Source organism: Myotis daubentonii, chromosome 8, assembly GCF_963259705.1.
Source record: "Myotis daubentonii chromosome 8, mMyoDau2.1, whole genome shotgun sequence".
Taxonomy (NCBI): Eukaryota; Metazoa; Chordata; class Mammalia; order Chiroptera; family Vespertilionidae; genus Myotis; species Myotis daubentonii.
The window spans coordinates 75,396,927-75,408,003 of record NC_081847.1 but is presented as its reverse complement, the minus strand read 5'-3'; the positions used below and the strand labels follow the sequence as shown (position 1 = coordinate 75,408,003).

The 11,077-nt window shown below is 57.1% G+C and overlaps 1 protein-coding gene across 1 annotated transcript; it reads left to right on the top strand.

Annotated features, from left to right (window-relative positions):
- The first annotated feature begins 325 nt into the window (after positions 1-325).
- SLC32A1 (solute carrier family 32 member 1) lies at positions 326-5,942 on the top strand. The gene is made up of 2 exons (XM_059704923.1): positions 326-1,774; positions 4,064-5,942. The coding sequence occupies exons 1-2, from the start codon at positions 1,382-1,384 to the stop codon at positions 5,249-5,251; spliced, it is 1,581 nt and encodes a 526-aa protein (XP_059560906.1). The 5' UTR covers positions 326-1,381; the 3' UTR covers positions 5,252-5,942.
- Positions 5,943-11,077: the final 5,135 nt, after the last annotated feature.

The following is an 11,077-nucleotide window of genomic DNA, read 5'->3' as shown; positions in this document are numbered from 1 at the left end:
TTCAAATGTGAACGAAACTACACATTTACATAAACACTGTTACCAAATCTCACCCTGGTACTCCGCTCAGATCCAGCCCGTCTCACTGTCTGATACAGTGTTGGTCTTTGTCTCCTATTCTTGCAGGCGCCACACGCACACCCCACTCAACAGGACCGGTCTAGGGTTTCATGGCCGGGCAGCCGCCGTGCGAGCAAAAGCCCCAGCGCACCGCGCCTCCGCGCACCTGGGCCCGCCGCGAGCGCGTCTTTCCTCCGCGCTGGACACTGGCTAAGCTCCTCTACGGCGTGGGCATTCGCGGACCCGCCGCGAGGCTGTGGAGAGATGCCCTCACCGAATCCTGCCTCCTTCCAGACCCGCCAAACGAAAAGAAAGCGAAAAGCCAACCTTTCGCCTCCATTCTGCACACAGTTGGAGAGCGGTTGGTGGCGAGCGACCCGAAGATTGGCTTCCATCGCAGCATGCTGGACAGGCAGAGACAGCCCCGAGGCCGGGCTACGCATTCTGGAGAGCAATCCATGACCGACATTTCTGCCTTCCAGGGGGCTTGCGGCCAGGTTTAAGTGCGAGTGAGGGGTGCCAGGGAGGCAGATCGACCCCCAGACGGCCGGGCAGGCAGCGACAGGTCACCGTCCTGCTGCCTTTCAGGGTATCTAGACCTGTCCTTGGCCAGAGAATCTGGGACCAAAAGGCTCCCGGACTCTGGATGGGGTTGCGGGGACCGCGGGACCGCGAGGATCCGCACGCCCGGGCCCCCTCCCTCCCTGCGGCGGCGGGGTAGGAAGGGCCAGGATCCGAGCTTAGCACCTCCCCCAGAAATGCAGCACTCCAGCCCCCACCGCGCCCTCCGCGCCCCTTCTTCGCGCGCTCCCTCCCGCAGCCTTCCCGCGGACGCCCTTCTGCCCCCATCTCCAGTCTCCTGAGTTCCTTCGCGCCCCCTTTCTCTTCCCCTTGCCCCCTCCTCACACCCCCTGCCTCCGGCGTTTCCCCTCCCTGTCACCCCACCCCCGCCTGATTCCTGGGGGCGGGAGCGCATTGGGCTGCGCAAGGGTGGGGGCGCCGCTCCAGCTTCGCGTAGCTGCTCTGACGCCGCCGCGGCCGCCGCCGCAGCCCAGCCCGCGCCCCGCGGCAGCTCCGCAGTGCACTCGCCGCCGCCGCTCCGCCAGCCCCGCCGCCCGCCCACCAGCCCACCAGCCCACCGGGTCGGCCCTGCGCGAGCCTCCACCGCCAGCCGACAGGGTCATGAGCCAGAGCGCCCTGGGGCGCCGCGGGGAAAGCCAGCGAAGATAGCGGCCTCGCGCTCCCCTGGACCTCGCCGCCTCGCCGCGCGCTCCCCGCGTCTCCGGCTCCTTCTGTCCTTTCCGTGGGCCCCGCCGCCGCCATGGCCACCCTGCTCCGCAGCAAGCTGTCCAACGTGGCCACGACCGTGTCCAACAAGTCTCAGGCCAAGGTGAGCGGCATGTTCGCCAGGATGGGTTTTCAGGCGGCCACCGACGAAGAGGCGGTGGGATTCGCGCACTGCGATGACCTAGACTTTGAGCACCGCCAGGGTCTGCAGATGGACATCCTGAAAACCGAGGGCGAGCCCTGCGGGGACGAGGGCGCCGAACCGCCAGTCGAGGGAGACATCCATTACCAGCGCGGCGACGGCGCGCCCCTGCCGCCCTCGGGCTCCAAGGACCAGGCCGTGGGGGCTGGTGGCGAGTTCGGGGGCCACGACAAGCCCAAGATCACGGCGTGGGAAGCGGGCTGGAACGTGACCAACGCTATCCAGGTGAGCGCGGGATTCCCAGCTCTGCCTCCCCTCCCCCACCCAAGCACTGTGTGCCAGGCTTTATCCCCCGCCCAGTCCCCTGGCGACCTGGGCCCAAGAGGCCCTCCAGTACCAGGGACCTCCCCTCTTCCGACCCCTCCCAGCCCCCAGGAGGAATCCACGCCCCGCAGGCAGCGTGTCGCTCCCTGAGCCGCACCAGAGCCGCACCACGTCCCGCGCGGCCCCGCCGCAGCACAGCTAGACTGAGGTTAGGTCAGGGACACCTGCCCTCAAACCCCGCAAAAGGGAGGGAAACAGAAGGAGGGTGAGCAGGGAGGGGTGAGGGAGAAAGAAAATCAGGATTGGAGGAAACGGCGTCGCGTGGGACTCCGGAATGGATTCACAGCTCCATTTTGGGGCGGAAAGGAGAGGGAAATTTTGCTGAGTTGGGAGTCTCCTCCCTCGACACGCACGCATATACACGCGCGCGTATATAGGCAGGCACACATGCCCACAGCCATCTTCCCCCGGAGCAAACGCCGGGCACAGGTGCACACACCACATGCATCTATGGATAGACCACAAGATTATCCTCAAACGTACCTTCCTGATCCCTACAATCCAACACACAGAAACACATATCTGTACATACATAAACCCACATAAACCCACAAGCACACGCATAAACCCATTTGAACATATCACACACGCACATATGCACAGACGCATGCAGACAGTAACCAGCCCGCTCTCAGTTGGACATACAGGTGGACACATCTCCTACGGTCCGTGGACCCTCAGCTTGACCTGTGCACAGAGTCTCCCCTCTCGCTCGAAATCCCGGCTACAACGCAGAGAGGAGACCAGCTCCTCCGCGCGTGACCGGAGCGAAGCAGCTTCTAAATGCTCTGAACAGCCCGCACCCTTTCACCCCTACTTTCAACACCCCTCCCCGCCACTCCCCACCAGGCGGCGCCAGTCTCCTCCGCCGGGAGCGGGTTTGCAGTCAGCACCTTTACGCCGGGAGCTGACGGGGGCGGTCGGGCCGCGGGTCTTGGGGCCAAAGAGGCCTAAGCCCCAGGCGCTCTCGGGCCCGGTGGTTCGCCTTCCCCCACGGCGTCCCCGAAGGGCACGGTCGTTGGGGCGCAGAACGTGGGTTTCCCGGGAACGGGAGGCCGCGGCGAGGTTGCCTGAGGACCCGGGCTCTCCGGGCTTCGTGGGGCCCTGCGCACTAAGTGGCCGGTCCCGAAGTGCCTCCCTGTCCAGGGCCCGGCGCGACGGCCAGCGGAACCGGGCACTGGGGGGAGGAGGGGGCTGCTCCCGCATCCAGGGCCGTCTGCGCCTTCGCTGGGGCGTCTTTGAAGGCCGCGATCCAAGGGCCCGGAAGACGGCCAGGGCGGGAGGCCGGAGGCCCGCGGACCTAGGGAACCCTGGGTTTCGTTAGCTCTCTTCCCCATATGGATTCTAAACCCTCCTTCCACAGCTCTACCAGCCCGCTCCCACTGCTTCTAGTTGTACATTCCCGCTGGATCTAGCCTCGCACACTCCACTATCCTGCTTGCCTCTACTCTTCCCACGTAATCCCCTTCTTAGGGCCGGGCCACAAGACTCCCTACCTCCAACTCCTCTTTCTGCCTCCCCTCCCGCGCGCCTCCTGCCCGGCTTCCTATAGCCCCTTGCACAAATCCGCACGTGCCCTGTGTTCTCGCCTCCCAGTGGCTTGCCCCACACTCTGCCCCCGCTCCTCCTTACCCTATTTCTTCTTCCTCCCACTGCCACCTTTAACGTTTCCTTCTCCAGCTCAGCCTCCAGGCACCCACATGTCCCTTATTAGATTCCCTCCTCCCGCCCCCTGCAGCCCCTCCTTAAATTCTGCACCCCCTCTTACTTGGGGCTCAGACCTTTCTCAGATCCCTTCCTGGCTACGGCCCTTCCAGCACCTTCTCACCGCCCAAGTCCCCACTTCTGATTCTGTCCCCAGGAACCATCCTCACGTATCTCCACATTCCCCTTCTTTCCTTGTGGTTTGACCTCACACTCAGCCCACTTCACTCCTCCGGGCCATTAGCACACCTTTCCTTCTCTACACACACCTCCGTCTGCATCTCTGACTCAACACCCAGGCTCCCCGTTAAGGCGCTTTGCACCCCTATTTTAGCGTACCCTTAATTTCTGCTCGCAGCCGCTCAGGTCTTGGACTCGCTCTCTTTAGCGCCCCCTACGGCCTGTAGCCTTAAGCCACGACTCAGGCCCTGTCTTCCAAGGCCGCACCAGCTCAACCCCGGGTTTGGTTGCCTCTTCGCTCCGCAGGGTATGTTCGTGCTGGGCCTGCCCTACGCCATCCTGCACGGCGGCTACCTGGGGCTGTTCCTCATCATCTTCGCCGCCGTGGTGTGCTGCTACACCGGCAAGATCCTCATCGCCTGCCTGTACGAGGAGAACGAGGACGGCGAGGTGGTGCGCGTTCGGGACTCGTACGTGGCCATCGCCAACGCGTGCTGCGCTCCACGCTTCCCCACGCTGGGCGGCCGCGTGGTGAACGTGGCGCAGATCATCGAGCTGGTGATGACTTGCATCCTGTACGTGGTGGTGAGCGGCAACCTCATGTACAACAGCTTCCCGGGGCTGCCCGTGTCGCAGAAGTCCTGGTCCATCATCGCCACGGCCATGCTGCTGCCCTGCGCCTTCCTTAAGAACCTCAAGGCCGTTTCCAAATTCAGCCTGCTGTGCACCTTGGCCCACTTCGTCATCAACATCCTGGTCATCGCCTACTGCCTGTCGCGGGCGCGCGACTGGGCCTGGGAGAAGGTCAAGTTCTACATCGACGTCAAGAAGTTTCCCATCTCCATCGGCATCATCGTGTTCAGCTACACGTCGCAGATCTTCCTGCCTTCGCTGGAGGGCAACATGCAGCAGCCCAGCGAGTTCCACTGCATGATGAACTGGACACACATCGCCGCCTGCGTGCTCAAAGGCCTCTTCGCGCTCGTCGCCTACCTCACCTGGGCCGACGAGACCAAGGAGGTCATCACGGACAACCTGCCCGGCTCCATCCGCGCAGTGGTCAACATCTTCCTGGTGGCCAAGGCGCTGCTGTCCTATCCGCTGCCCTTCTTCGCCGCGGTCGAGGTGCTGGAGAAGTCGCTCTTCCAGGAAGGCAGCCGCGCCTTCTTCCCCGCCTGCTACGGCGGCGACGGCCGCCTCAAATCGTGGGGGCTGACGCTGCGCTGCGCGCTGGTGGTCTTCACGCTGCTCATGGCCATCTACGTGCCGCACTTCGCGCTGCTCATGGGCCTCACGGGCAGCCTCACGGGCGCCGGCCTCTGCTTCCTGCTGCCCAGCCTTTTCCACCTGCGCCTGCTCTGGCGCAAGCTGTTGTGGCACCAAGTCTTCTTCGACGTCGCCATCTTCGTCATCGGCGGCATCTGCAGCGTGTCCGGCTTCGTGCACTCGCTCGAGGGCCTCATCGAGGCCTACGGAACCAACGCGGAGGACTAGGGGGCCAGGGCGAGCTCCCGCGCTCCTCCCCCTCCCTGCCGCCCGCCCCCACCAGCCCCGTGCGCCCTGCCGCCGCGCTTGGGAAGCCAGGCTTTAAACATCTCCGGTTCCTAGTCTCTGATCATTGGGGATGGGGGGTGGGCGGGGATAGGGCTTCACAACCCATCGCGTCTGCGTTTCTGTTGTCCTTTCTTTTCCACAACACCCTGGTGTGGGGGGAGGCGGGGGCTCCTTGGTGAGCAGGGTTATCTGTCTTTCCTGGAGGGCCCCACACGTAGGCCCCTGGCACCCAGGGGTGGGCAGGGAGGGAGAGGGGCAGCAGCTCGCAGGCGCGGAAACTTGACCTTAGCGGGACATTTCACATCCATCCAGTGCTCGGAACCTGCAGCGTGCAGCCATTTCCAGCAAGAGCGCTTCCCATTCCGGAGACATTTCAACCCTGCGGCGGGAAAGGCTGGCCGGGAACCCGCTCCGGGTGGGCGGTTTCCATCGGAGGAGCGGGAGGCAAGGAGCGGGGCGGGGTTGGCTTGCCTGCGGGTTTCCAGGAACCCAAACTCATCTTGTGGAACTGTTCTACGTGCGTGTGGTGTGCTCGTGGTGAATAAGATGAAATGTATATCAGAAAAAAAATCTATCTCTACTTTAGAGTGCGGCGCATAATTATATCCGCAAATAAAGAAGAAACAATGGTGCCCGCGGTCTCGGGTCGGTTCTGCGTTTTACACCCGCGGGGATCCCAGCGCTGGGAGGGCGGCGGGGACCCGGCTCCGGCCGGCCTGGTGAAGCAGCTGGGAGCGACGAAGCAGCGGCAGGGAAAGGGTCGCGGGAGAGCTCCAGGGGGAGGGGAGGGTGGTTGGTCCGAGCCCTTCGAAGCTCTGCAGGTGCTGCGGGGGGGGCGGGGGGGGGACGCAGTGGGAAGGAGCGCGTTTCCCTGCCGCCTCCAGTCTCCGCCCCTCAACCGCCAGGACAAGGTTTGTTTCCGTCTCTGCCCAGGGAGGGATCCATCTGAGAATTTGGTGGATGCTCTCCATCCCCAATCAAAAACAAAGGTCTGTTTATGTCCGAAGCCCTCCACGTTTGTTCAGTGAATGTTGAAGACAGCCCATCTTAACTGGGACTGTGCCAGGTTCCAGGAGGAGCAAACTCAGCCCTGACCTCTTGGGGTTTACAGTTTAGCAGAGAGGCGGGCGATGAACAAGGACATGACTGCCTGGGCTGGAAGGCATCTCACCCTAGAGAACAACCCCCACCCCCACCCCCAAGGCCAAGCTTAGGTTTGCACAGCCACAGTGAAGAAGCCTGGCTTTTTAGAATCAGCAGCCCTGAGCCATTTTGGGCCCCAGGCTCCCCTTTTCTTGCACAGTCCGCTGAGCACGCGTTTGCTCGAACTACCCAGCCCCCTTTCTGTGTGCAGATCCTATCCCAGGGGCAGCGCTGGCACTGCCTCCAGGAGAGCCAGCTCCGGGGTTAGACTTTCCGGATGGGATCTGGGAGTGCGGGCAGGCTGGGCAGTTCCCGGGGTCCTCTCTGGCGACCAGAAGCCTAGCGGGAGAGTCTGGGTCTCCAGCACCAAGGCGGGGCCTGTTTGGACGGATTTCTGCAGGTGCAGTCAGATGGGGAAGCACGGGAGAATGCCCAGGCACCGCGTCCATTTCTCCCTGCGGGCTGCGACCGGGTGGACGTGTGCAGGTGTATGAGAGCGCGCCAATACAGAGATGCGTGAGGGGTGAGGGGAAGGCTGCGCTTGTATCCTGTGAGAACCTTGATGAACGTCTGTGCGTGCATATGTGTGCAGAGCACCCGTGTGCGTGCACCTGTGATGGTGGTTCCGCAGCCAGCTAATGGGAGTGGGGGCGGGAGGGAGATGAGATCCGGATCCCTCAGCCACTCTCTGCTTCTGACGATTTAATGGGCCATTTGAGATGACTGCTGTCACCCCCCTTGACGCCCTATTGTCACTATTGCCGCGTGTTCAGGATTCGGAGTGGGCCAGAGGATCCTCAGTTTCCAGGCCCCCTCCGCCCCCATGTCTCCCAGTCCTGGAGAGCCAGCTGACTCTTCCTCCCCCGCCCCCGCCCCCACCCCCCGCCCCACCTCCCACTGCTCCTCTGCGGGCCCGTGGACCCTGGGGTGCGCTCTGCGGCGTGTAGCCTTCAGAGAAAGCCCGGACTTCTGCAGTGGAAGGGAAGGTGGGAACGCCACGCTGCACCATCTCGGTCCTTCCTCTCTTTAAAAGGACAAATGAGACGCCGGCTGACTCTGCACAGCGGCTGCCTGCCACGTCCGCAGACTCGCCTAGCTCCACTCCACCTTATCCTGGCTCCCGGCTTTGTGCTCAGCTAGCAGGAGCCCGCGCATCCCCCACGCGGTCCCGAGGGCAGGGGCAGGACAGCCAGCCTCCCAGCGTCCCAAGGGAAGGCCCGCACCCTCGTCCCTCCGCAGGAGACCCATCCCCAGACTTGCTTTCGGGCAACACCAAAGTGCGTGGGTAGAAGCTGAAAAGAAGAACTCCCATGTTCTTGGGCGGCAGTGAGCTCGAGCACAGGCCAGGCAAGATTCATCAGTGTCATTTCCTTCCCAAACACTTAGGATCAGCAACGGTGACGTTCAGATAGAGCAGTGCCCCCAGCAGCGCTATACTAAGCCGTATGGAGGCCAAAGGAAATATTAGCAACACCAATCTTGCATTGATTTCAAATTTTATTATTTTGTTCGTCGTGTTATTTTGAAAATCATAGCTCGCTTTGCTTTTTCATCTTTTTTAAGACACACAGCACACGATGTTGTCTCGCTTATTGAATTTTTTGCACCCCCTTGAATTTTGCTCTCTAAGCAGATGCCTCTCTTGCCTCATCCTAATCCCAGCCCTGGGTGTAAGGTAAGGTTCGGGAGATGAACTCTACTCCCTACAGGTTTGGATTGAGTATTTTTAAGGGTCTGGCTACAATGAATTCCATAGTGATGGGTGGATACCTCCTCTGCCAGTTGTGGGGTCCAGAAGGGCCAGGTGAGGAGGGGCCTCTGGCCAGGGACACCCAGCAGGATGGCCGGGCAGTGCTGAGAGCCCAGCCAAATGGGGTGAGGTGGGGGGTGGGCCTGAGAGGAGTTCATTCCTCCAGGGCTGGGATGGAAACAGAATGAAGAGACTGAGGATTCTGCAGAGGGAATGATAAACTGGGGAAAGGAGAGCACAATTAAAGGAACTATTAGTATTACCTAGTACTTAGTACAAGTTCTGGCAGGCACACAGGATTTATTTATTAAATATTTATTGAGCACACTATAGGCCACACACATTGAGCTAAGAACTACTCTAGGCTCCAGGGTGCTGCAGTAAAGACAGAGAAGGTGTCTGTTGATCTTGACTGACCTCTGTTTTCCCAAGACCAGATACATCTAAGGGCTGGAGGTCAAGTGTAAGGGGAAGGAGCCTCAAGATCTCATAGCTGCCTGAGTCCTTGTGGAATTCTTGAAGGGGCTGCTGACCTCCCAGACCTTTACCTATTTCTCTGTTTTAGGCTTTTGTCATTTTAGTGGCTGTCTCAGCTGGAGCAAAGACCTTATGCTGAGGGCTGCGTGGAGGACACTTGGAGTTATAGGGTCTTGTAACTCCACGCTTATGATCTATTTTCTTCTAGTCATTTCCACAGGCAAATAATCACAGCCATAGATTCTGTCTAGTGCTACATTGTGCAACAGAGTAGCCACTAGATACATATGGTTACTTAAATGTAAATGTAAATTAAATAAAGTAAAAAATTCAGTCCCTCACTTGCATTACTCACATTTCAAGTGCTCAATAGCCACATTTGGTTAGTGGCTACTGCATTAGACAATGCAGGTTGTAGAATATTTCCATCAAGGCAGAAAGTACCAGTTGGACAGCTTTGATCTAGTGTATCAGTCAGTTTTCTGCAGCAATAATGCTGCATAGAAACCTCAGAATTTCAGAATAAACTTTTCTTGTTCATGGGTCCAGGGGATGACTCGGCTTTAGGTTGCATGTCAGCTGGACTTGGCTCCAGGATGCAGTTTGGGTTCAGGTTGTCCATGTGTCTCTCATCCTCTTTAGACTTCAGACATGCTCTTCTCATGACTAATAGCAGGAGTGCAAGAGGGCAGTCTAAACTACACAGGCACATTTAAGGACTCTGCTTGAATTACAGTAGGTTAACAGTCCACTGGCTAAAAGCAAGTCAGGTGGTCAAGACTAATATCAATGTCTACAATGAGAGGCCCAACAAAGTCACATGGTCGATGGTATGGATATATAATTCTATTATAAGGGAGGGAAGAACTGGGAATAATAATCCAGCCTACCTCACTCACACATAGTGCTTTTTTTTTTTTCTGGAAAGGTTATACGTTTACATGTTTAAAAATCAAGTATCATAAAGCATGGAGTGAAAAAGTCTTTCACATCTGACTCACCCACCTCATCCCCTCTTTATAGGTAAATCCTTTTATTAGTTTCTTGTCTACCTGCATGAAAATACAAGCAAAAACATGTATTTGTGTCCCCCTTTGCTCTTAAAGAGAATTTATTATACACTATACTGCTTTCATTTATTTCTTTAAGAATATATCTTGGCCCTAGCTGATTTGGCTCAGTGGATAGAGTGCCAGCCTGCAGACTGAGGGGTCCTGGGTTCAATTCCAGTCAAGGGCACATGCCTGGGTTGTGAGCTCGATCCCCAGTGTGGAATCAATAAAAAGTGTATTAAAATATATAAATAGTTCGGTGATTTTCTCATATTAGTATACATATAGTTCTCCTTTTTTACAGTTTTATTTTTATTTATTTATTTTAAACATATTTTTATTGATTTGCAGAGAGGAAAGGAGAGGGAGAGAGAGATAGAAGCATCAATGATGAGAGAGAATAATTGATCAGCTGCCTCTTGCACGCCCCACCCTGGAGATTGAGCCGGCAACCCGGGCATATGGCCTGACTAGGAATCAAATGGTGACCTTCTGGTTCATAGGTTGATGCTCAACCACTAAGCAACACCAGCTGGGCCATACATAGATACAGTTTTTAAACTTACATTCATTTATGTTTACTGGCCTCTGTGCTCTGCTTGTCCCTGCTCTCTTAGCTTAATGATAGGTACCTTCAGATGTCTGAAACAATGGTTGTGTTGGAAGACAACACTTTTAATCTGATTTTGTCAAATCTGGCCTAGAAGTGTTCATAGAGGTTCTAGAGAAAGTTTTGAGGTCTTATTTCCTGCTAAGGATGTTTATTCACTTTAAAAAAGAATTAACTTGCTTTCATCTCTCAAAGTTTTTTTGTGTGTATGGTTTTTTTGCCCCCCTCAAAGCTACGTGTTCCAGAGCTGGGAGGGTAGAGTGAAGGTGCTGCTCTAATTTTTGTATCCCCCTCGCTGGGAGAAAGGGGAAATGAGGTAGGGGAGAGTGGGCCCAATCTTTCTAAAGCTAAAACTTGGGGGCTGGTGTTTCCACATCACCTCCACTCTTATCTCCATTGGCCAGAACTCATGATCACACCAAGCGAAATGACAGCGGGGGGGAAGTTATACCAATAAATGGAAGAAAGAGAATATATATATTGAGAAACAACTAACAGTACTTTTCTTAGTGTTTGAGGTCTCCAGTTAGAGAGCACAGTCTTTGGGAGTTAATAAATACATAAAGCTATTTTAAAACCTTATACTGTATTTTAAAAGATAACATAACTGCATAATAGTGCACAAATCATAAATGGATAGCTTGATGAATTTTCACAAAGTGAACACGCCTGCGTAGCGAGCTCTCTGGTCAGTAACTCAGAGTTTGCGTTTCTTTCACGGAGAGCCTGGGGGT

Excerpts from the sequence above, each read along its gene's own strand:
- SLC32A1 (XM_059704923.1), top strand. The coding sequence starts at position 1,382 with ATGGCCACCCTGCTCCGCAGCAAGCTGTCCAACGTGGCCACGACCGTG. Across the intron at positions 1,775-4,063 it reads ACGTGACCAACGCTATCCAG|GGTATGTTCGTGCTGGGCCT; the intron begins GTGAGCGCGGGA and ends TTCGCTCCGCAG.